Consider the following 27,013-nt stretch of genomic DNA (forward strand, 5'->3'; position numbering starts at 1 on the left):
TCAAGATGTCAGAAGATTTTTAAATGGATAGACTTATGATAATCAACCGATGTGAAAAATTAGCCAAACTATGTGGCCAATTTCACTAGAATTTATAAATCTGGATCACACTTTACAATGGATCCAGGGTTCCTTAAAAACAGTTTTCAAACTCTAGGGCCATAAAACGTTTTAATAGCATTGTGTAAGTCTTAAATGTTGTTTGCAGATATCTTTTATGTTAATGTAAAGGCTTTTCGTTACATTTTCAATGTTTTTTAATATTAATGTCATTAATTGCTGTGATGCCAAACTGAATTTTCAGCATCATTACTCCAGTCTTCAGCTTCACATGATCCTTCAGAAATCATTGTTATATGCTGATTTGATGCTCAAGTGAAATTCCTTATTGCCAATGTTAAAAACTGTAGTGCTGATTAATATTTTATGAAACATTTTTTTTTCCAGGATTCTTTGAAGAACAAATTTGAAGAGAAACATTTTTTTTTTCACATTTGAATTTAATGCATTTTTGCCCTGAATAAAATTATTAGTTCCTTTAAACAAATCTTAATAACTTAACTTAATAACTTTTCAACAGTACTGTACCTTTGCAGCATTGATGGACATATTTAAAGACAAAAAAAAAAAAAAAAACTGAGTCAGCCCTACCAAATATTTTAAAGATTAAAACTTCACTTTCGCAGTAGCTGCTAAAAAAAATTTTCTTCCTTTTTTATGTCAAAGTTTGTCTTATTTCTAAAATGGAATGAAAGTCTTAAAATGTGTTTTATGTATTATGTTTAATTCCTAAGCATGGAGATACCCTAGTATTAGGAATATGTTTAGGTCCCACAAGGCCAGCTATATATAGTCTATTATACGAAAATGGGTGTCATGTTCACATATGACATATACCCAAAAAATACTGTTGATTTTAATGAAAAAAGGCATGTGAATGTGTGGAATCACCTATTATTTAAAATGAGACTTCTCTGTTCATCTCTTCCAATATCATAATCCTCACAGACAGAGCAGCCTTCAGTTTTAGAAATAACGATCGTTTCTTGCTACTAGAGTTACTGACATATTTAAGACTCACATGCAAGCAAGCCACCAAAGAATTTTGTGCAATCACCACCATAAACCCCAAAAATCCCTCGCCTTATGGTCAGAAACTGGCCAAAACTAAAAGCTGCATCGGATGCGTCAGAGCAGCGCTGAGAATCTCCTCACACCAGGCCAGTTGCACTGTGTCGAATGTGCGCTGCATAACAACACAATGGCTCGCTGTAGAGGGATGTTCACTGCCAGCTTACCCAACCAGAGTCCTTTGATCCTGCTCTTTGTAATGCAAATCAAAAGGAGGAGAGAGTAGGACACCAGGGAGAATCTTCATGATGGTACCATGGTTCATGCTGATAGAGGGGGTGCAGTTGTCAACTCGTCACTCGAAATTTGGCCTACACAGTTCATCTAGATGCATTTGAGAATGTACTGACTCGTGCAGGTAAGATATGGACACAGTATCTCTAGTGTCCTAATGAATTTGTACAAAACTTTATTTATTGTTATGGGCATTTTGCTTTTATAGGACAGCGGAAGAAAGTGGTTGACCAGTATGGGTTTTAAATGCCTGATGCTAATGTTTAACGAGCAGGGTGGCCAGAAGCTATACAATGCTAATAAAACACAACTTGACAAATGACATAAAAAATCGCTCAAATCAAAAACTTTATTTAATTTTTTTTACACAATGTTTACTGCACACTGGAGGGAAAAATGGTGTAGGATTTACTTTGCAACTATTTTCAGACATTAATTGCTAGTAAATTTCACTAATAATTATAAAGTGCAAATAACGCATTAATTAAAAAGAAAATGTTGAATTAGAAAGTCTGAAATCGTATTTTCTATATTTGAATTATTTTTGTTGTATATATTTAAAAAAAATGTTACAGTGTTGAAAGTATGCAAAACATATTTAAACTTATTTGAGTAGTATTTTAATATATAATAATATATCATTTATTTAAATTAAATTATTTATTGAAATTAGAAAACATGAATTGGTTGTGAAATTGCATTTATTTTCCCAAAAAAACTATTCTGCAGAAGTAATAGCACAATCATTAATAGAACTTTAAGGAATCTGAATCATTATTCACAATTACCATTCCTAATAATCATAACCACCATGCAACATGTCAGAACACATTACAGAAAGCAGTTTAAGGTTTGGGTGGGGATGTGTTGTTTACATTGTCAAAGCTGAGACTTGTGATCATAGATCCACAGATCAAGTTGTCTGAAAAAACATTTCCCTTTAGCTCATTAAGGAATGTCGCCTAGTTTTTTTCACCCATTATCCTTATTTTTCTCCATGCTTTAATGCTTTTGTTTTTGTGGCTCTCATTATGAGGATTAGGCCCGCTGCCTCGTTCCACAACAGGTCGTCCCATCCTCAGGGCAGACAGATGCCCCTTGTATGGTAACAAGCTGTTAACCCTCAGTTAAAATAAGCAACACTCCTTCACTCCTCCGCTATCAATGGATTCATGCTGGGGCATAATACTCTAAGTGCTTTAATGAAAATTGGTGGATCTTGATAAGATTAGTTTGCATTGCCAGTCTGGGGCCCGTAAGGCAACCTGTAAACACCTAAACAACCAAATCCTGTTAAAGCTAGATAGAGGATCCCATACAGTGCTTTGGCATTGTCACTCGGATTATCTCTGGCACCACATCTTTTATTATCCTTCAAGAGGCATCGCTGCACGGTTCAAGCATTCAAATCAATGAAAAATATACTGGATTGACTTTTCAAGGCACATCACTAATGTTTATTCTTCCTTAAATCCTGATTTAGCCCTCGCACAATTTTTTTGGATTAATACGACGTGCTGATAGGAAAGCGCTGACTCCCTTTTAGCTTCCACCCAAATCATTGCGATGGAAAATGTCAACACTAATTCATATTCAAATGAACTCCATCTGACAATTAGAGAGACAAAGACCTTGGCGCATGCAACGAGTGTGGAGAGAACACTGGTGAAGTGCGAGCTGCAAAGCGCACAAAGGGCTATTGCGTGCCTGACATAGTATTGCTGATGAAGTGTCTGACTGGGGCTCTGTACCCATGCAGTGACCTTTAACCCGGGGTTTTTAACAAGCCACTATATTGGCTCTATGGCTCTATTGTGCAAAAATGCCTGAAACAATGCAAAGTCACTATCACTGACTTGGTATCAGAAGTCAACTGAGCCTGCAGTCAGTTATCAATAGCTCATCACACATAAATGACTCTGAGATTGTTCTCAGTAGTAAATCAGAAACATACAGCGTGAACAGTGTAGTCTGATTCATGAACAAGTGAGTCTTGTGTGCCAGTTCTTTTCCTTGAATTAGAAACATACAACACTAAGAGTGTACCTCTGATTCTAGGACAAACCAAAATCAGAACATCAGAATCAGCATCCTGATTCATTTACCGAACTGCAGGTTCTCATTATGTTCAGTTATGTAATTTTTTGCCTTTATTTGGTAATTATAATACAAACCTGTGTGTGTGTGTGTGTGTGTGTGTGTGTGTGTAGATATTTATAATACATTATAATTTTATTTAAATGTTTGTTTTATAATGCATTGTTATATTAAATATTAAATGATAAATGAAATATATTATTCAATAATTATAGCATAGTTAAATATTTGTAAGTATAAATTATTTATATATTACAGTACATTAAAAATTATATATTAAATAGTATTTATATTAAAGCAAATTGATGTATATATTTCTAAATGTTTAGACATTTTATTATTTAAATTGTTTATTTGTATGTATATGAGTGAGAATGTATGTACATGGGTGAGAATATTAATATTTTATTCCTTTTTGTATTGTATATTAAATTATTAAGTTAAATATTAAATGACAGGTAATATATTTTTTTTTACTTCTACATTTATGTTTATTCATTTATATGTTTATAGGGAGGACAGGGCACAAAACAAAATGCTGTTGGAGACCCTGGTTTAGCTTGGAATTCACATTATAAGAATTAATGGTCAAAGCACATTATTTTCAAGCGATTTCCATCTCCCACAGTAAAACTAGCTTCAAATGGTTTAGTGCTGATTGATCCACACACATCAGAGTGCTGGTTTATTGCTAATTACATTTGCCTTTCCCCCATAAGTGCGAGCATAAGATTAGAGTTACAGCTCAGGAGGGACAAGAACACTTGGAGTGCTTTATTTGCCTTTGGCTTGAAAAATATGCCAGGGCCTCTGTGCGAGAGTGTAATTTCTTAATTGGCGTTATGTCATATCTGTTATATTGCCAGCAACTGGTTTATCAGGCCCGAAATGCTTGCTACCCCACACCTTTAACGTCTTTAAACGAGCTGCGGCAAGCAGCGCCACTAAAACTTGGAAATGAAGATATTCTGTTTGCAGAGGTTACTTGATAAGCACAAACATAATTAAGTAATTATGCTCTTCTACCATTATATGCGACAGCGCCGAATGGCATGTTTGGAATAGGACAGGTCCATACAGTATATCAGCAAGGAGATGACAAACGTCCTCAGAGGAAACATTTACATCTTTAGTGGAGGCCTTTATTTTGTCCCTCACTGCATACGCTCCTATTAATTCTTATGTCAACAGGGTTTTTCAGGATCCATTTCACGAGTGCCAGCTTTGCCTTTATGGTTACTTAAAGGTGTCAGGAGGCATTAGCCTACAATCAGAAAAAATGGCCGCGCTCCGATAATGTGAGCATTCGTACACTTAAATCAATGTCGTTCCATTGAAAATGTCAGAAGGGGTGCTTAAAAACTGCTTTGGAGTCTGGGTAATAATTTAATATGTTTTGTGTTGTTAATTTTAGGTTTACAATGTCAAGCAAGACCAGAAACTTATGTAAATATACATATGCAGATGCTTGGCTAACACAGTGCCCAGTCTGAACTTAGCATGCATTTTTGCATAAGTGTGGTGGTAGCAAACTTCAATACTCAAGGAAGTTGTAGTCGTTTTTATTTTGTCCCCTTCATTAAATCAAATGATTTAAATATTTTACTTTCTTAGCAAGATTTACTTAAACTGATTTTATATATATATATATATATATATATATATATATATATATATATATATATATATATATATATATATATATATATATATACACATTTTCATCAGTACATACTATTTGTTTGTGTTTACATAAATAAAATTGTTATAATAATGTAAACACAAACAAATAGTATGTACTGATGAAAATGTGTGTGTGTATATATATATATATATATAATATATATTAAACATAGCAATGAATTTAAGTTTATTTTAGCCATAAATTTTTTCATGTTGTGTCCCGTTTTGACCTGTTTAATATTCAAAGGTTTAGTAACTTGGTCATGTAAACGCTTCTAACTCACTATAAAGTCTTTGTGCAGCTTTGAGACTAAAGTTATCTGGCTTTCGCATCTCTTCAGTTGTTTATGCCCGAGACTAGGTGTGAGTGTGTGTCCACGATCTTCCTGCAGATGAGATGTAGGTTATTTTTAGGTGCTGCCTGGCGAGGCTGTAAATGGGAGGCAGGGCGAGTTGTGAGGGCCACTGTTGAATGAGATCACACATGGCCCCATCATTCCCCCCGTCTTATCGATCGACGGCCTGAAGTGGGATTGTGTCTCAGGGTGCCGCCAGCTGGTCAGTCCCTTCCTGAATCAAAGCACTGGCAGGTGGTCATTTGTGGCCCCCCTCTCCGTTTAGCCCAAGTCTTACATTACAGATCAATGACTGATCAGAGAACAGGCTGGATGAGTTTCATTTCTATGCCCATTCGTCAGGAGCGTGTCATTGGAGTAACTAGATCATGGAGTAGGTGTATATCTAACAGTGCCTGATCTTTTAAAAAGCCTTTTGGAAGAGTTTATTTGTTCTGTCCGATGGCTAATCAACTTTCATGTGTTTTGTCAGATGTATATCAGACAGTTGGTATGGTCAGAATTGCAACAAATACTATTTACGTTACTCATTTAGCAATTTACAGTGAGGAATGATGTTCCTAATAAATATGTAACACAAATAAATACAAAAACACATTACCAATTAAAAGTTTGGAATCGTTAAGTATCAAAGTTCCCTAAAAAAATAGAGGGCAACTGTTTTTAACACTGATAATAATAAGAAATATTTCTTGAGCAGCAAATTGGCATATTCAAATTATTTCGTAAGGGTCATGTGGCACTGAAGACTGCAGTGATGATGCTGAATTTATTTTAAGTTGTAATAATATTTCATAATATTGTTGGGGAAAAAATGCAGTATTGGTGACACTGGTGTAACCGAGGAAACTGCATAAGTATTCATTTTTCACAAAAATGGTAAAATAGCCATATATTTTGGTTTGGAGAAAATTTGATTCCCCCACCACCCAAACAAAATGCTAGTTAATGTTAGCACATTCGAATAAAATTTAGTGACTGCTTTAGTTACCCAATTTAAAAAAATCTATAACTTTTGTACTTTTTTCGAAGATTTTTTCATATAGTTGATGTGTTCCCTCAAAAATAAAATAAAATACTGCTTTCATTATTTTTACTCAACTTGTTTTCTTTTGGTTTCTTTCAGTTAGCACAGGGCTTGTATTTTTTTTTTTGGAACTGATTGTAGGCCTCACTAATCTAAACTCATGTACCTCAGTTTTTGGGTGAATATTGCCAAAATGTTCCACAAATAACGCTTTATTCACTCAAAAACTGAGGTGCAGCTCAGATCTATGAGGCCTACGATCAATTAGTTAGAAAAAGAAATACAAATTTTTTTATATTTGAAAGAAACAAGGTGATAAAATGATTGAGTCCAGGATTTGTTGATAATATAGAATATCATTTTTAAAAGGCTGGTCGTGGAAACACCAAATTTGTTAAAAGATTTTCAGCACAGCACTAGGGATAATGCATTAAGGTGCACATGCTTTTAAATGGAGGACAGTGTGGAAACATCATGCGTCCCGAGCAGCAAACGGTTCTTCCATTCTCGAAATTGGAAACACAGGTATACCAGCCGCTGGGAACGATTATTTTCCACAAGCAGGTTTTGGACCTTTTGACAAATGCTCTAGGACAGAGATCAACAACCTGACCTGACAGATAACCCCCATTCCCATGTTTTCAGAGAGCTCGGTGCTTCTCTGCTATGCAATGGCCTTTAGCTGGGGACAGCTGATGCTAAATCATCTCCCAAAAATTAATAGAGCATTTCCCTGTCAACTCGCTTAACAGCTGTTTGCATTTGGTCTGGATGTCGGTGCTGCTTCTCTTCCACGGGCTCCTCATTCATTTTATAACCAGCTTGTTTTATTAGCTTTGTCTGCTGGAGGGAGGCAGTGCTTCGCTGTTAATTGGCGCACCGCATCACAGTATTCCCGCTGAGCGTCATGGTGTGAAGGGAAGATTGTATGGGGATATCTCCGACTTCTTTCTCAAATCAAATTACCATATATTAAACTTAATATAGTGGAAGCAATAGCCAGTTTTATATTGCGCTCACCCGTTGTTTTGTTTATGCCGAATATACGGCAGCATTGTGATGGGTTAGACAGCTAGAGGGCGTGCTGAGATGCAAGAGGAAGTGACATGTTTTCATAGGTGCACAGATGCAGAAAAGATAATTACACAGCGGGTTCGACTATGGAAGACAGACATGTCAACATCACTGCCATAACAACTGATCGCGAGCTAGGTTTGTCACTTTACAGATGATGGATCAGTGTCAAACCCGTGGCAAGGAACAGGTCACAAATCGGCATTGATGGACAGGCTTCCAAAAAAAAGAGCACCTATGTGAGTGACAGAGAAGGGCCTTGCATTTCTCACTCTCATAATTCTCAGCTGTGCTCGCTGCAGGGCATGTCTCAGATGACTCACTTTATCAGTTCAAACCTCACAGTGTTTGACAGTCGCTCCTTCTACAACGTAGTGCGAGATGCCGGCAGGGGGTCTTCACTTGCTCGGTTTCTGCACCCAGTGACATTAGATTCTGTTAGATATGTGCATGCTTTATAAGGTGGAAGACATGCAGCTGAAGTTGATGATGATTTATTTATTTGCATTTTGTTATATTTGTGTACCATAACTTACCTACAATCTTATAGATGAAGGTTCCAGAAGTGTGTTTTTGCAGCGCATTTTGGGTTCCTAAAACAACCTTTTAGTGAACAATTCTTAAAAGTAAAAATTTCTTAGTGTGAAGAACGTTGTAATCATCTGAAGTACAATTTTAGGTTTCCAAGAGAACCTTTTAGTAAACAATTCTTAAAAATTAAAAATGAAGGTTCTTTTTTGCCATTGATTCCATAAAAAACCTTCACACTAAAAAAAAAAAATAATAATAATAAATGTAAAAAAAAAAACAATTGTGTTCACTGAAAGGTTATTTGGAGAACCAAAAATGTTTCTTCAATGGCATCACTGCAAAACACTCCTTTGGAACCTTTATTTTTAAGACTGTAGTGTGTAGAACATTTTAATAATCTGAAGAACCATTGTAGGTTTCCAAAAGCACCTACCAGTGATCAGTTCTTAAAATAATCTCTTTTTGTTTTCTTAGCCTGAGGAACATTGTTTAATAATCTAAAGAACCTTTTTCCAATATAAAGAACATTTTGTCCATTGGAAAGGTTCCATGGATGTTGAAGGTTCTTTATGGAACCATATATTGCAATAAAGCAGTAGTGTATTGGCACAGCAGGTTTTCACTTTCAGTCAAATGTTGAAACCGCTGCATGACATGACAAATTACAGCCAGTTGAAAGAAATCTGGAACAAGATGTTGGACCAATGGGTTTCTTAGGACAAAAAGAAAAAAATGTCACATCTGATTAGTGTTAGATGATGTGTTTCATTTGTTTGTTGTATTTATGTGCTGATGCTTTTGTCATTAGTATAGCGATTGGCACTGGGGATGCTCATTTTGCTTAAATTCTCAGCCAAGTATGAAAAATCAATCAGCCAAGGGTAGAACGAGTTCTGTCTGCACTATTTTTAAATTGCCTGTCAATGTACATATGCATCAGAACATGTTTTACCGATGCATCACATCTTGTCATATTTATAAACATCTTGTGCCTTGAATTTAGCATTTTTAAGACAGCATGTCAAGTGGAAATGTAAAAAAAAAATTGCCCCAGAGCTGTGTGTGCTGTTTTTGAACTAAACACTATATGGGCCAATTCTAACCAATTGGAACACCAGATTAAAAATGAAAAGTTTGTGAGCTTTCAAAACGTATTCATGATCAATCATTGCTCAATCATGGCAGTGATTTTTACCTTGGTAAAGGGATGCTGACACTTGTGTTGTAGCTAAATCTCATCTATGTAAAAGATGTTTATAATAGGAGAAATATTGTATACTGTCATAGCATTAAATTTATTTAAATATTTCTCAAAAATAATTAAGTAATTTATTATGATTTGTATATATAGTAATAATAATACTCAATATTATTAGTACTTATTATAATCATATTTTTTATTAATGATAATATATTATGTATTATTTTGAAATCAACAACAACAACAATAATAAATAATTATAATAATTAAATTTAATAATGTTGCCGTTTACGATTACCAGTTTGTTTCTCAGGTTGTGTATATCTGCTATTGTACAACTGCTTGAATGTGTCTTATTGAATCTAGAAAAACTGATTTTTAGAAAGTTTATGTAACTCTAATGGTGTTTCATCTAATTGGATTTTGCTGATGAAAATCTGATCTGTTTATACTACAGTAATTCATACATATCAGCTTGCTTGGCTTGGCTTTCTGATTGCAATGAAATGCCTAGAAGACACAGAATGACCTTGACTTGGGACTTGAGGTTTGTTTTATGTCACAGTCTCTCGCAGATCATGAGTGACCCACACAGGAACTACAACATGAAATTCAAGCCATCTGTTATCCAACAGATTGACGCTCTGCCTTTTTAGTGCCTATTTTATTTCAAAACTGTGGTGTTGAGTTGCGATCAGTTTTGATTAAACAACCAAATTGTCGGAGATCTGGAGATCCACAAATCTGCCGTGTAGCTTTTATGGCATCGCTTTCGACTCGATTGGCATCCAAGTCTGCCACTAAATCACACAGCCCAAAGTGACCCAGACGGCACTGGTCGCATTGAATTTGCTGCCATTTTAGTAACAATATCCCCTGAATGTCACTTCCTCTGGGCCTGCGGGAGGAGGGGCGAGTAGAAGAGTGACGAGACGGAGAAAAGCAAAAGAGCGATAAGGAAAACCTGCTCTCCTCGACTCACAAACGCCTCACCTTCAAAATGTATCTGCCCCTTTTTCCCCAACACATGCACACGTCTGCCCTTTCTCAATGTGACTTGCTCACACGAACTCCTATGAACTTAGTCTTCCCGTGTTCCTGTCATACGTGAGACGGTTCAACAGCATGCAGGCATGACACCCAAGACAACTGCAGACCTATGGCACATTAGAAAATCAATCTCTCCCATGTCAGCGTGTGTCCAAAGGGCCCATACAGCACGCACCACTGCCGGCATGCTGAGTAGAGACTTTTAAATGTCATTGGTTGAGCTGGGAAACATGCAAAGAGATGCACGAGCCCATCAGAGCTTTCAGTGAATGGAGAGTATCTCTTTACTGCTTCATTTAAGTGACTAATTGCCCATCAGTTCAGGGCACAGCGAGAAACCGTATGTGTGTTTGTGAAAGAGAAAACATCCGATTTTTTTGAAATGTACAGAGCCCCTCTGGTCCCACTTTGTCAAAAAAAAAAAATTATAACTATCTTGTGGCCTAAAGATACTAACTCGTGGGCTCAAGATACTAACTCGTGCCCTCAGAATTATAAAGGATTATGGATATGCAGCCTACAAGATTTACTGTACATTACTGTTAACATTAACAGAATTGAATTGATTGTGATGAACCGTACTAGTAAATAAATAGAAGCAGAACTGCAGCAAACTATATTACACTGAATATTAAAACAGAATATTGCACAGAATGTGAAGTATTACATTGCACTACAGTACAGGGTCCAGTTTAATAACAAAGGGTCCATGTGTCACACACTTCACTATCTTGAGGCCACGAGTTACTTATCTTGAGGCCACGAGATAGTATCTTGAGGCCACGAGTTAGTATCTTGAGGCCACGAGTTACTTATCTTGAGGCCACGAGTTACTTATCTTGAGGCCACAAGTTACTTATCTTGAGGCCACGAGATAGTATCTTAAAGGCCACGAGTTAGTATCTCGAGGCCACGAGTTACTTATCTTGAGGCCACGAGATAGTATCTTAAAGGCCACGAGTTAGTATCTTGAGGCCACGAGATAGTATCTTAAAGGCCACGTGATAGTATCTTAAAGGCCTTAACTATAGCATTTTCAGTCATGTTTAGATATTCTGGGTGACGTCTCAGGTAATGTCAGTTTATGCTCTGTTTACTTGGCTTCTGAAACCTTCAAGTTCAGCGCAAACATTAAAATGCTTTTAACACTGAGAAAAAAAATGGCAGATGATCCTTTCATAAAATGACAAGCAAACAACATCGCCTAGCAACAGAAGCTACGCTGAACCGCTGTTGTGTTTGGAGCCAGAGATTCAAGCGAGACATTTATAGCTAGAGGCCAGTTCGTCTGAGATGATAGGTTACTGTTCTTTATCATTTTGTAAAAGGTTTGGGTCATGTTATGAAAAACATTTCAGACAATAAAAATGTAACTTTATTGCTTCTCAGATAACCGTGCAAAAAAAAAAAAAAGCACTTTAAAGGAGAAACATTATGCACTTTTGGAGCATTTTATTTTGTACAATATATATATATATACATATATATATATATATATATATATATATATATATATATATATATATATATAAAGTATTTTTTACAAACGATAGGCCTATTATTTGGATTTATGTAACTAACTCTAACTTTATTTCTATTTCTTTCTAGAATAAATTATAATAATTTTATATAAATAATTTTATATAAATGTATTCAGTTATTTACAAATTGTTATTTGGAATTATTATAATTATTATTATCATTATTATTATTATTGTAACTTATTTACAAATGCGCATTTTTCAGGCTCCCACTTTTATTTCCATAATTATATATATATATATATATATATATATATATATATATATATAAAGTATTTTTTACAAACGATAGGCCTATTATTTGGATTTATGTAACTAACTCTAACTTTATTTCTATTTCTTTCTAGAATAAATTATAATAATTTTATATAGATAATTTTATATAAATGTATTCAGTTATTTACAAATTGTTATTTGGAATTATTATTATTATTATCATTATTATTATTATTGTAACTTATTTACAAATGCGCATTTTTCAGGCTCCCACTTTTATTTCCATAATTATATATATATATATATATATATATATATATATATATATATATATATATATATAATATATATATATATAGTTTCCAGCTGTTTTTGCTAAGATACCTTTAAAATGTATACATAAATGTTATGTTCAATAGGCAATGATATGTAAATCAAATAAGTGTTGCTACATGTCATACAGTTATAAAAGTGCATGAGCTGATACAAGATTTACCCATTATCTTAAATGAGGTCATATCAGACATGCAAGAGTCATAATAGAGCTTTTTACAGATTTTTTTAAAATCGGATTACAGTTTAAAAATAGTGTACACTCGAAGAGGTTTTGTGTCGTTTAATTTCAAAAGAACATTTTTAATGTTCATTTATATGGCCCCTTGAAGTATTTTAATGGAGTTGCCATTAAATTATATTATGTTGACACTGCTGTTCTGCGCACAATTCTTTAGGATGAAATATAAAAGCCCGTCCAAAAAGGAGGAATACATGTCTGATGGTTCTTTCTCTCTCACAACCTCTCTCCCCTTCTGTCTGAAGAGCCAGTTTTGCTCCACATAAAGCGCTCTAACAAGTAATTCAGGCCAGGTCTGTTTCTTCAGCTCCGGAGAGCTCCAGTCTAGCCAGTGTAATCAATCACAGTGTAACCATCTATTCCTGAAGACCTGCTGAAGCAAATGATATGCAGTTGCAGTCTCAGTACCCAGTTAACGGCCCAGAAAGGGATTAGTCAGAAGAAGAAAAAAAAATCATATTGCACGCATCATCAATGAGGTAGATTAGCTTGGATGATTTTATCTTTCATTTGATTGCTTGAGTTGTTTAATCAGTACAAACAAAGCATAAATGTGATATTTAAGGTGATATTAAGAGAAGAAATGGATCCGGTGTCAAGTAACAACTGCATTTTTTATATATCTGCGTAACATCAAGATACAATGCTTTCAGCAGGTCATGTTACTAGGGCAAAAAAGCATGTGAAGTAAGTTTTATGACTATGATGAACAGATCTAATTCATGAAACAAGCGCAACAAGCCAATAAAGATTTAATGCAAATAATTTAAGAATGATTCATGTAGTAATGTTTTTTTTATAAAAAAAATTGATTGAATTGGTTCTTGCAACAATTTACACATGAACTGTTTTAAGAATGATTAACGTAAGAATTGTTTTACAAACAATTAAAGGTTTTATGAATAAATTATGCAATTTATGTGATAATTTTCAAAAATATTACTAACAAAGTTTTTAAGAATAAACTAAAAAAAAAAATGTTTAAACGTTGTAAATTAAGAAAGGTTTTACAAATACTGTACATATTTATTTATCATTAAACTGTAAAATTACAAATGTTTTGCATAAAGGTTTTTAAGAATAAATTATTACATTTATGTGTTACTTTACAAAAAAAAAAAACATTATGAAATCTTTACTTAGTTTTCTGAATAAATCGTACCATTTATGATATGTAGGTGTTTCTTGCTTGCACAAGAAAGACGAATCATTTGAAGTGTTCAGGTCAATAAAAATACATAAATCTTTTTCCACAGACATGTTTGGAATTGGAACGCTATCTGCAGACGGAGCCCAAATGGCTGTCCGACCTTTTCGATGAGGAACTGGATGGTCTTCTTACCCCGTCCTTCATAAAGGAAGATGCAGATGAAGACCTGTTAGACCCCCTCCTTCCCAGCCTCAACAACCCCCCCAGGCCTCCTCCTCCTCCTCACCTCACCCCACGTAAAGAAACCCTCTCCTCCACTTCGACCTCTCCAGACATCACCTTAGGGGTCAACGCAGCCCAGCTGAACGCTGTCACCTCCTTAACACCACCCTCATCTCCAGAACTGGGCCGTCACTTAGTCAAACCCATGCACACCCTCAGTGCCTCACCCGACGGGACCCTAACGCTCAAGCTAGTGGCCCGAAAGATGGGCTTGAGCTCTGCCAAGCTTGTGGCAGCCCACCCGGTGCCACTTTCTCCCCAGCATGGCAGCAGTGGTGCACAGAGTGATGGTGAACAGGGTGGCACCTGCACAATCGGGGCCGGTGAGATGGCAGAGAACAAGAAGAGGGTCCATCGCTGCCAGTTTAACGGGTGTCGGAAGGTCTACACCAAGAGTTCACATCTGAAGGCGCATCAGAGGACACACACAGGTAAGCATGCTTATTTTTAGAATCATTTACAGGGATTATTCTGCAGATTTTTGCATTTTTTTTCAGCGACCCTTCCTGCAGATTACAAAGTAACACTGGTACATGGCAAGTGACTGTCTATGAATCATTCACTTAACTGACTCATATAAAAACACTGATTTGTTCAGGAGCAAAACAATTAACTGGATTTATGAATGAGTCACTGAATCATTTATAGAACAGTTTTGTTCTAAAACACTGACTTTTGATTTAGATCAGGGACTTCATTATGAGTGAGTCACTGAAGTACTTGTACTGTAGAATTATTTTTTTATTTTAAAACACTGATTCATTCAGGAGCGAGACAAGTTACTGTATTTGAGTGAGCCATTGAATCATTCATTCAACCAAGGTTTTTTTTTTATGTCTGTGTATATATAGTATGGGTTGAATAAATGAGTCATGAATAAATGAGTAGAATAAATAAGTGAATCATATATAGAGTCAATGATTCACTCTACTGAAGGTCTACCGAAAATAGCACAGACCATAGACTTATTAAGGGAGGAAGCCAAAACATATCTTAGCATTGCGACCACTTGGCAACACCTGGCATCATTTTTTTGATGTAGTTCCTAATTTAATTAAGTGTTTAGTTTATTTGCAGTTTGAAACAACCACTTTACCTGCTCTTGCATTAATAATATGATTAAATTAGAAATATTCAGTCATTTCCTCCACATTTATCATACATTTTTATTATTTTGTGCATTCAATCAGTAATACACAATAAGTGACAAACTGATGTAATTAATGGTACTTCGTCGTCGCCATGGCAGCATGTCAGTCCAGTCCCTTCGGTGGCAAATATTTTCTCAAGGTTGCGACAGTACTTCCTCAGCAGATTCGAATGGCGCAGGAAATGGCCATAATTTTCTGTCTCTTCGATCTCAATCCAAAAGCACTCAGACGGCTGTCCCAAAGCTGTTCACGGAGTGAATAACTGCCTCATGATGGATGGACCGGCTGGAATGAGACATACTCGCCTGTATATTTCCCTACACCTGCTACGTGCCTGTTAACACACCAGGGCAGATCCACAAGTCTTGAAACCAGAACATGCCACATGTTAATGGCTCCCTTCTGATGTATTAGAAGTATTTTAGGCATACATATTATGATGCAAGGACTGATGGTCTGGAATGCACAAGAATACCAGGACGCCTTGTCAAGGTCCAAAAAGCAATAGTATTTGATATCATTTGTGTCCTTTTCAAGCTTTCTTGAGTCACACAATAGCTTTAAGTAACAATTCTCTGAAAATATTGCCCCCCCCCCCCCACCTTAGCACCTAAATCTAATTTGTGCATAGTCAAGCTTGACCAGTCACACCAGGTTTGATGTGAATGAGACACACAAAAGCCAAAAGTTAATAATATGGAAAATATGCTGGAACACAAATAATATTTGAGAGCTACATTGGAGGGGGACATTTTAAATAATGTGCCAATGGAAAGAAAAAAAAACCAATAGAAATATATAAAATCAGTACAAAAATATTATATTATATTATATGGAGAAAAAGTCACAATTTTAACTGTCCTGTTGCTTACTTGCCACAATAATGCGAATCATAATTCCATTTTGCGAAGTAAAACTGAACTTTTTGGACAAATTCTGTGATTTGTACAGAACTGAAGGCAGCGTGAATGGAAATGACATTGCCCTCTGGAGCGTTTTATGAATCGGTTTTGGGAAACAAGATAAGAGTGAATTTTCAGGGAGACACAGAGGGGTGAAGAGTGGAACATGGCGGCACTCGTTTCCACTTTGTCTCTCGCTCTGGATTCCATTATAATGAAGTCTGATTCGTAAAAAAACTTGGAAGAGAGGTGAAAGGCAGAAATAGGCTTTCTGCTTGGTGCTGCCATGAGCTCCACAGATCATAATGAGTCTTTCTGTCTCCAGCTTAACTGAGAAAATTTAATTAAGCGAGACTCTGGCACCTGTAAGGGTGCTCAGAGAGAGAAAAAGTGTGTGTGAGAGAGGAAAGGTTGTGTGTTGGGGGTGGGGAGTTGCCAGGCAACTGGTGTGTCTCTGAACGGGACTCTATAATTGGGAACGATTCTCAGGTCTCTGCGCTGGTATCAGCTTACATTGCTAGCCTCGTCCGTGCACTTTTATTCCCATGAGCATGTATGCATGCACTTGCACATATGCACCTATATCCACTTGTACATATATGTATCATGTAACATCCTGGTTGCCAGGCAACTGCATCCTCCCCTGCCAGTATGAGCCGTAATTGGCTGGTGGCACAGAGGGACAGACGATGCCAGATCGAGCCGGCTCCACTGCTGCCTCCTACGTTACGCTCCTGCCCGGTTGCTAGGCGACAAACTGGAGCATCCATGCCTCCCTGACTTATAATTGGCTGGTGCTGTGGTCATAGCGAGCACAGGTCTAAACGTGTCCTGCCTAATGTGGCTAGCTTGTGAATGTGTGTGAAAGGGAATGCAATTTAGCATAAATCCTGAGCTAAATATAACTTGTTGTTGTTTTTACAGCTCAGAATGAAATTGTGGCCGTCATGGAAAGTTTTCGATGCTAGACAAGAAGACAACATGAAAGTAATTCACAGTCCATTTTATTTGCATAGTGGGATCTGAGTAAATTTATGTTTTAAAAATAAATAAATTTATTTTATAAATAAACAAAAAATAATGTTTTAAAAATAACCCCCAAAAATAAATAAATAAAAGTAAAAATGAAAGTTGTTTTCATTGGTTTGTTTTCTAGATTGTTTTTTTTTTTTTTCTTTAATGGAAAAATAAACTTTTTTGCCATAGACTGATATGTAAATAGGATCAATGTTGATTTAATGTTTCTGGTAATGTTGATTTAATGACTACGAGTTGAATTTAGGAGCCGTTTTTGCATGAAAATCTGACTTATTTTATTGTCAAGCTATTTATGTGAAGCCACAGTCTTGTTTCAGAAGATTTGTTGATGTGGCAACAGAGGAGACAGGGACAGCTGGTTGACAGTAAATATGAGGTTCCTCCCCATTAACCATCATTACTACTCCAATTATCACCTCTCCCAGAGATCCAAATAAACTCTGCCTGCCCCCCATTTCATACGTTACATTCAGCAGCGCTAATGAAGAAGTGATGAGACCCCATACGAAACACAGCTCTCCTGCAAGGCAGCTCCAATCCACAACGAAAACATAGAACATCAAAAATGTGAATGCAGCCTCTCACATCTGCTAAACACACTGGAGATCATATTGGAAGCCCATCGAGTGCGAGTTCATTTGGTCCAACAGCTGTGAGCCCTAATGACGATCATGTATTTCATAAACTCCAACTGTGTCAACACTCTTCTGATAGGCTAATCGTCTTAAAACAAATTAATTAGACGGCTGGCTGGACCGAGCCGTTGATTTCAAGGCCCCATGAGGAAACATTTTTTTAATCAGGTGTGTGCATGTCTGTTTGTGTGTCCGTACCAGGGGAGAAGCCATACAAGTGCTCATGGGAAGGCTGTGAATGGCGGTTTGCAAGAAGCGACGAATTGACAAGGCACTACCGAAAACATACCGGCGCTAAGCCTTTCAAGTGCAATCACTGCGACAGGTGAGACTCAAAACTCCAGATAATAATGTATGTGACACCTATACAAATGCTAGCTGACATGTCACATTGTTACACTTCATTTTATAACTTCATATTAATAAACATCATATTATAACAAATAAAATAATGTGAATTTATTTTCTGTTTTCAACCTTTTTCATTCTTGTATAATTGTTATACATGCAATATGAATGAGACTGCATGTAATATTAATTTCTGAAATGCAAGACAATTTATGGTGACCAGCAACTAGACAGTTTCCCAGTATATATTAAAAGTGACCCATATCCAATATCTGCATTTACACTATACACTTGGCAAAACGACCCGAGGTAGACGTACTGACTGAAAATGAAACTGACACCATTTGCAATGGATGCAGATTAAATGATAATACAAGATTTTGCTTGAACAAAGGCTCAAAATAAATAAAACCTTAGAATAACTCACTTGGTTAAGACTCCGTTCTCCATTGTGCCATTGAAAAGAGTCATGTGATCGCACGTTGATATCATTGATATCATTTTGATGTCATTTGCTGCCGCCTTCGCTTTTTCAATGTCGTACGACTCACATTGACAGGGCAATATCCACTCTGTCCGCTTACATTGCAGATGCAAATATATGTAACTGTTTATATCAGATTTATTTTCACATATTAAAGAGGCCTGTAACCAATCTGAGAATATCATAATCCATGATATATATATATGTGTGTGTGTGTATGTGTGTGTGTGTGTGTGTGTGTGTGTGTGTCTGTGATCCTGGACCAAAAAAATAAAACACGCTTTTGACCAAGAGGTAACAAATATAGATTAAAAAACAGTGGTCCTAAAACTGATCCCCGAGGAACCCCACGATACCTTGTAATGTTCAGACAAGGTATTATTAATAGATACTACAAATTTGACCCTGGACCACAAAACCTTAAGTCTTAAGTATAATTTTTTTTGTAATTTAGATTTATACAACATCTGATAGCTGAGTAAATAAACTTCACATTTATGTATGTTTTTTTTAGAATCTGACAATATTTGCCCGAGATACAACTATTTGCAAATCTGAAATCGTAGGGTCCAAAAAAATCTAAATCGCCTTTGAAGTTGTCCAAATGAATTCTTAGCAATGCATATTACTAATCAAAAATTAAGTTTTGATATATTTACAGTAGGAAATTTACAAATTATCTTTATGGAACATGATCTTTACTCAATATCCTAATGATTTTTGGCATAAAAGAAAAATCTATAATTTTGACCCATACAATGTTTTTTGGCTATTGCTAAAAATATACCCCAGTGACTTAAGCCTGGTTTTGTGGTCCAGGGTCACAAATGTTCACTAAGGTATGATTAAAAACAATTTCAAAACCATTCCAAGTTCTAGATAGATCAACAATCACTTAATCTATTTATGAGAATCTGGTAATCTATTGTATCAAACGCAGCACTCAAATCAAGAAGCACTATTTCAGGATCTACTATGTATAAATAATACTATGCAATAGTTTAGGAATTATTATGTATAAATAATGATTATATATTAAAAAATAAAGTTTGTCTACTGGCCAGTTCAAATTAAATGATTCACTAGAATGAATTGGCATAAGAAATAAAGAAAATATTTTAGGATATTTTAGCTTCCTCAACACTAATGTGAGTAAATTTAACAGTGGAAAAATGGGGCAGATAATTCTACTTGTCACTCACCATGTTCAGTCTGAAAGCTTATTTACAAGATCTGGTGAATACAGAGAAACCATTGTCTGAATAGCAGATGTTTTTAATCATTAAGCTACATTTAGCGGCACAGGTGAACCATCTTAGATGTAGATTTGAAAATGAAAATATTTCAGACTATTCATCACTTTTTTAGAATTGTGATGAATAAGCACACACAGGGCACCTGTGTTAGATTTAGCTATGAAAAATAACATTTAAGATATAAATCAGTTAACAAAAATTGCTGACCAAGAATTCCCAAAATCCCTACAAGGTAAATGAGGCTTAGTAAAAATTAAATGAGGCTTATTTAGTATTTAGTATAGGCCAAAATAGTATTACGATATACTGTACACTGCTGTGCAAAAGTATTTGCCCATTATTTGTATTTTCACCAACAAAAATGGTTTTAAGTCAGTTATTTCTGTCTTTTGCTGTAGAGTGTCAGTAGGAAATATCAGTTTACATTTCTAAACATTTCTTTTGCCATTAATTGAAATAATGCAGGGAGATTTTTTTATGCACAAGGAGTCTGACAGCAGCCAGTGCTCCACACAGAGATCTGATCTCACCATCATCCAGTCTGTCTGGGATTAAATGGAGAAACAGAAAAATTGAGATAGACTAAATCCAGAAGAACTGTGTCAAAGACGCTTCAAGAACACTATCTGCAAGACTACCTGAAAAACTAAGTGGATCTAGGATAAAATTTAGAACAAAAGCTGTTTTAAACGCAAAGTTTGTTTACACCAAATGTTGATTTGACTTAGTTAATATAAGTTAATCGATAAATAAAATCTATTTATGACATTATTTTTGAAAGCATCCTCACTTTACAGAATATTTACACAAGCACCTAAAACTTTTCACAGTATTGTAGCTTTGTATGAAGGTTTCTTGAAACATCTTGGAGACGTTCCAACAGTTCTTCTGGATTTAGTCTCACTTTTTTTTTCTTCATATCATTTCAGACGGACTGGATGATGGTGGGATCAGATTTCTGAGTGGAGCACACTGACAAACAAAAATCTAACTGAATTACAACAATTAATGGCAAAATGTCTGGAAATGTAAAATGATATTTCCTATTGACACAGCAAATAGAAATAACTATCTTAAAACTTTTTTTTTTTTGGTGAAAATACTATTGGCCTAAGACTTTTGGACAGTTCTGTATGTGTGTGTGTGTGTGTGCGTGTGTGTGTGTGTGTGTGCGTGTGTGCGTGTGTGTGTGTGTATATATATATATATATGTATATACAGTACAGACCAAAAGTTTGGAAACATTACTATTTTTAATGCTCATCAAGCCTGCATTTATTTGATCAAAAATACAGAAAAAACAGTAATATTGTGAAATATTATTACAACTTAAAATAATAGTTTTCTATTTGAATATAGAAAAAAAATATTCCTGTGATGCAAAGCTGAATTTTCAGCATAATTACTCCAGCCTTCAGTGTCACATGTAACATCCAGTCTATCACATGATCATTTAGAAATCATTCTAATATTCTGATTTATTATGAGTGTTGGAAACAGTTCTGCTGTCTAATATATTTGATGAATAAAAGGTTAAAAAGAACTGCATTTATTCAAAATAAAAAAAAATTCTAATAATATAAATTCTAATAATATATTTTCTTTACTATCACTTTTTATCAATTTAACACATCCTTGCTGAATAAAATTATTGATTTTATTTTAAAAAAAGAAATAAAATAAAAAATTACTGACCCCAAATTACTGACCAGTAGTGTATATTGTTATTACAAAATATTTATATTTTAAAAACAAAGCTTCTTTTTTTTTTTTTTTACTTTTTATTAATCAAAGTATACTAAAAAAGTATCACATGTTCTGAAAAAATATTAAGCAGCAGATCTGTTTCCAACTTTGATAAAGAATCATCATATTAGAATGATTTCTAAAGGATCATGCGATAATGATCCTAAAAATTCAGCTTTGCATTACAGAAATAAATGATAATTTAAAGTATAATAAATTTAAAAACAATTATTTTAAATTGTAATAATATATCACAATATTAATTTTTTGATCAAATAAATGCAGGTTTGATGAGCAGAAGAAACTTCTTTCAAAAAAATTTAAAATAGTAATGTTTCCAAACTTTTGGTCTGTACTGTGTATATATATAAATAGTAGAAGTGCAACTAAATAGAATGCGCTGTTTAAACATTTGTGTAATGTTTACATTTTTATTTTTAACATAGTATTTTTTATTTATTGTAAATATATCATTATATTTATTAATTTCAATATAGTATTTTTTTTTCATTAAAATATGATGTAAGTTGGTTCTCAAAAAAAAAAATTGGTGAAGTCAACAAATCAGAATTGGGCATCAAGACCTGCAGTGTGAATGTGGCCATTAAGACATTAATACATTTAAAAGATTTGGGAGATTCCACAAAAAAGCTGTAATTAATTTAAATGCATGCTGGTACACTCTAAATGCTCCAACATTATTTACATGGAAGGACTTTTAATTTCATAAAAGAAACATAATAAAATACAAAATGAATGCATTTCCATTTGGGTACAAAGCTAAGCACGTAGAGCTGTGCTTTCTTTCAGAATATTTTCAATTTGGGTGCAGTGCCTGCGAGACTGTTGCCTCCTGGTATTGACCAAGAGCTTCCACCTCTGAAGTGAATCTTAATTTGTCTTTGCTTTGATGTATAAATAGGTCCTTCATGCTTGTTAGACTTGCGCATCTCACTTTGAGCTCAGCTCCACCCTCTCTTGTCATCCTGGCTGCTCATACACCTTGGGGAATTCATTCTGTCTTTGTCAAGGGAGCCCGGATTACCATTACAATTATAAAGTTGACGGGAACAGTGGAAAGCAGCATGCGGATGGGGCTCCCCGTCTTGTCTGAACAGTAAATACAGTAGACCGAGACGCTAGACCTGTAGCCGTGGCCCTCAGGCCCATTCTTAATCTGGCCCGACCGTGTCCGGACCCCCTGTCAGGACAGCGGGGTGGGGGTGTTGAAGAGGGTGGAGGTACACCAGCTGGTTTGGTGCCTCCTGGCAGTGTCTTGATCTGCCATCTGTGACCTTGCTAAAAACACACCCTGTGATTTCCCAATTCGTGTTCCTCCCCTTGCCGTTCCAGGACAGGTGAGTATTAGGATGAAAGCATATGTTTTAGGGATGGGTCAAGATGCTCCAATAATCAAACATTAGGAATATTCAATATTAATACAAATTTCCCACAAAATCCTACTTTGCTTCTTATTGATTATAAGTAAGGTAGTTGTTGTAGTAGTAGTTATGTTTGGTTATAGACAAATCCATAGCAGAAACTGCTGCTGCATTCTATTTATGACATATTGACACAAGTTTCAATTGATTTTCAATGGTCACTTTGTCGCGTCTAGTGTAGACAGACTTTAGCTGTTGGTGTAGACACAGTGTAAAAAGCAACTAATCAATAGCGAATAGTGTTCCCTTATATAAAGTGTTACTAAAGTTATTTAACAGACAGAATTTAAAAAGTTAAAAGCTATTATAATAAATTCTTTAAAATTAAAATAAATTCTTAGATTAAAAAAGATGGAGATTTCAGATCACACAGGTTTCCTAATCAGTTATCTTTTTCTTTCCCTTTAGGTGTTTCTCTCGATCTGATCACTTGGCACTGCACATGAAGAGACACATCTGAGGAGGAAGAGGAGGACGTGGCAAAATGGCGAGGTGGAGAAAGAGACAGAGAGAAAGTAGAGGGAGAAAAAAAGAGAGGGATTATGGGAAGGAGTCGGATACCACTCAGGCCATTCGCTCATCCCACCAGAGAGAGGCCCCCGTGAGGGAACAGGTCTTGAGGTTTGGTCAGCCAAGTGTGAGGACGTAAATTTGGAGGTCTACAGATCTGAGAAGGTGGTACGACATCGTATGTCACTGAAAGACAACGTGCTTCAGTAGGTATTTGCCTAATACTTAAAAAATCAATGACTCAATTTAGTTACTACTATTATTGTGTTCCAGTGTCTCCAAGATCCATTTAAAGCTTTCGTCAATTTTACATAGAGTACATCTTACACAGATTGTCACAGACGGACACGCTACAATTGAACTTTGTTTTGATTTACTGCACTGTGTAGGACGTGTCCCGAATGCATCTCCTTGAGAAATTTTGGAGAATATCATAGCGGTAGGACGCCAATCCAAAGAGGATTTAATTTTTTTCATTTTGAGTAAGGATTGCCTTTCTGCTTTGATCCCACCAATGCACAGCCAAGATCTAAAGTGGAATGTCCATCCGGAGAAATCTGGATTTCAAAGGCAAAAGGCAACCAAGTGGAATCACCCATTGCTCAAATGTGAATCTTAATAGGGGCAGTGGAGGAAACACTCTCACCTTCTTCGTAGATGGACAAATATCTCTCTTTGAAATCCCTCCCTGCCAACCAACTGCTGCGCAGCGACACTTTGTGACTTTTTATAAAGGAAAAAAAAATAATAATTAAGGAAGATATCTTTTTGAATGATGAATAGTGTTATATAATTCAGAAGACTTCTTTTTTGCTTTTCTCCTGTGGATGTGTACAAATTTGAAAAAAAATAAAGAAATAAAAATGGACCAAAAAAAAAAAAAAACCTGCCATATGCACAAGCTAAGAGTAGTGGATTCTACACTGGCACAGAACGCATCTAAGGTGGACTTAATTTCTATAGAAACGCAAACTTTTAGTGGCAAAAAAAAAAAAAAAGAGCAACGTTGTTGCACAGGTTTTGAGCATTCCTCAACATTATTTATGACCCATGAAATGTTTTCCCATAAACTTGGGTTCTTTCAGAATTTCTAGGACTAGCATGAAACGAGAAAAGTACCATGGTTTATTTGCGGACTTCACTACAGAACAGTGACTTCAATCATTCAAGGCAGAGATTTGCGATCACAAAGTTTAGATTTGGTAAATGCATCACAGAATGTCCTGAAAACTCTCCGGACAGACATTTCCCATCAATTATTTTAGTTTGCACGGATGAAAGCATCATAAAAAAGGTGTGTGTTGTGTTTTGCTGGTCCTATAAGTGACATATACATGTTTAGACTTTAAGAAGTTTTTTTTTTTTTTTACTTACACATATCTACCTTGTGTTCCTGGTAAAAAATGGCTGTACAGTGTGGAAATTGTATAGTAGAAGTGAGGTTTAAATTATAACGTACAATCAAGTGTGGGATAGAAAGTGTTCCTGAATGTAAGGTTGTTTGATTGTGGATGGCCCTGCACTTATGCAATCATTCAGACCACTGAAAGGCGTGATCTGCTCCAGATAGATCCCACTGTGGCTCATGCATAAAGATCTACAGAAATGCTTGCTGATGAAGGAAGAGCTCACATAAAATTTAAAATCTGTCATTTTACTCATTTTACTCTGTTTACTCACCTTTGTGTCATTCTGAACGTGTACGACTTTCTTTACTTAGTGTAACACAAAGATGTTTTAAAGAATGCTCTTTTTCCTACAGTGAAAAACAGGAATAGGCTGTCAGATTCAAAATAAAATGACATGGGAGCACCATAAAAATAGTCTAAGTGACTATATTTCAAGACTTCTGTGTCTAAAAAACAGAAAAAAATTTTACTTACTTTGTGCAATAGGTCTTGAATATCTTTTTCACTTCCACATTTTCAAACTTGCAACAAACAATTACAAGACGTGCAAAATAATGGATTTTGGGACTTCAAAAGTGATGAAATGTATCTTTCAAGCATAGTTATAATGCATAACATTTCAGATTTTTTAATTTAAGTTGTTTTGACTACTTTTGCAGCTGGTCTTTTCAGAGCTCCACTTGTTCCTCTTCACTTTCGTAATATTTGTTAAATATTATAAACGTTCTGCTAAAAGAAAGTCATACAGATTTAGACTCAACATAAGGGTGAGTAAAAAATGAAAGTTTGCACTTTTGTGTGAACTATGCCTTTTTCCCAACATCCTGTTTTGTGTGCGTTGTGGTGGAAACCACATTGTATGATTGAACTCAGAGGCCCAGAACTTAAAAATTTATAAAATGTATTTGATTTATTTTTAATCATTGCATACTGTATATAAACATCATAATGCTGATACTGATGCTTTGACTTATTCAAAGTGTGAGATCAGATGCAAAATCAAAGTCAATGATGATTTTAACCATATCTTAAGATTTAAAATACCATTTGATTCATATCACCCAACAATTGGTGCTGGACAAGGATATTCATGTCTTGTTCAAACCGTCTGTCAGTGCCTTGTCCTTCTCACTCACTTGTCTAACATGGACCAACGGGAGGCACGTCTGACAGAATGGTGGTCTGGGTAATGAAAAAGGAATTGGGCTCTCCCAGCAGCGGCTAGCCCCTCAATGGGGTGGAACGGAGTAGGACCACACTGGAGGCCGCATGCTACACTTATGCTGACCAGGAGATCTTATCGCAACTGCCCGACACAGTCAATTTCACTGTGTAGCCGGGTGTCAGCTTACCTCCCTCCCTGGCCACATTAGTCTATGAAGAATAACAAAGACACAAGGTCACCTGAATCCAGAACAGAGCCGTGCGCATCTGATTTTTCTCAAGAGACCATCATACTGGCCGCTTTTCCATTTAAAATCTAGTGCGTGAAACATGCTTTTCATAGAAGACTGCAACCTGAAATGTTACAAAAATTGTAGCAAGCATGATCTTGGGGTATGCAGACTAGGAATTAAAGCATCATTTTATTCCATATTTTTTGGCAACACAATCCAATATTTACACGAATGAAACCTCTCAACACCTATAAGAAGATCGGTCCTGTTAATTACGATGCAAGATTGTTTCAATTCAACAAAGGGTTGAAATAGATGCAAATAATGGCATCAGGTGTTTATTTTAGATTCTGTGGCAAGAAGGGTAAAACACATATAATTAATAATAAAATATATTATCACAGAACCTGTCAAAAACATGTTTCACATTTCACCTCAAAGATTAAAAGAAAGATTTGGATTAAGTAAGACTTCTTTCTGCATAGTGACATCATTACCTAATTCTCATTTAAATAGATATATGTGACACGGACCACAAAACCAGTCTT

At 35.5% G+C, this 27,013-nt stretch overlaps 1 protein-coding gene across 1 annotated transcript in view; it reads left to right on the top strand.

Moving 5' to 3' along the window:
• Window positions 1–26,725, top strand: part of LOC132142370 (Krueppel-like factor 7) — a 44,069-nt gene extending 17,344 nt beyond the window's left edge. The window contains exons 2-4 of the mRNA XM_059552179.1: window positions 13,972–14,578; window positions 18,075–18,198; window positions 23,558–26,725. Coding sequence (XP_059408162.1) covers window positions 13,972–14,578; window positions 18,075–18,198; window positions 23,558–23,609 — 783 coding nt within the window. The 3' untranslated portion in view covers window positions 23,610–26,725. The remainder of the gene's footprint in view (window positions 1–13,971; window positions 14,579–18,074; window positions 18,199–23,557) is intronic.
• The last annotated feature ends 288 nt before the right edge of the window (window positions 26,726–27,013 follow it).

This window comes from Carassius carassius, chromosome 6 (assembly GCF_963082965.1).
Source record: "Carassius carassius chromosome 6, fCarCar2.1, whole genome shotgun sequence".
NCBI classification, from domain to species: Eukaryota; Metazoa; Chordata; class Actinopteri; order Cypriniformes; family Cyprinidae; genus Carassius; species Carassius carassius.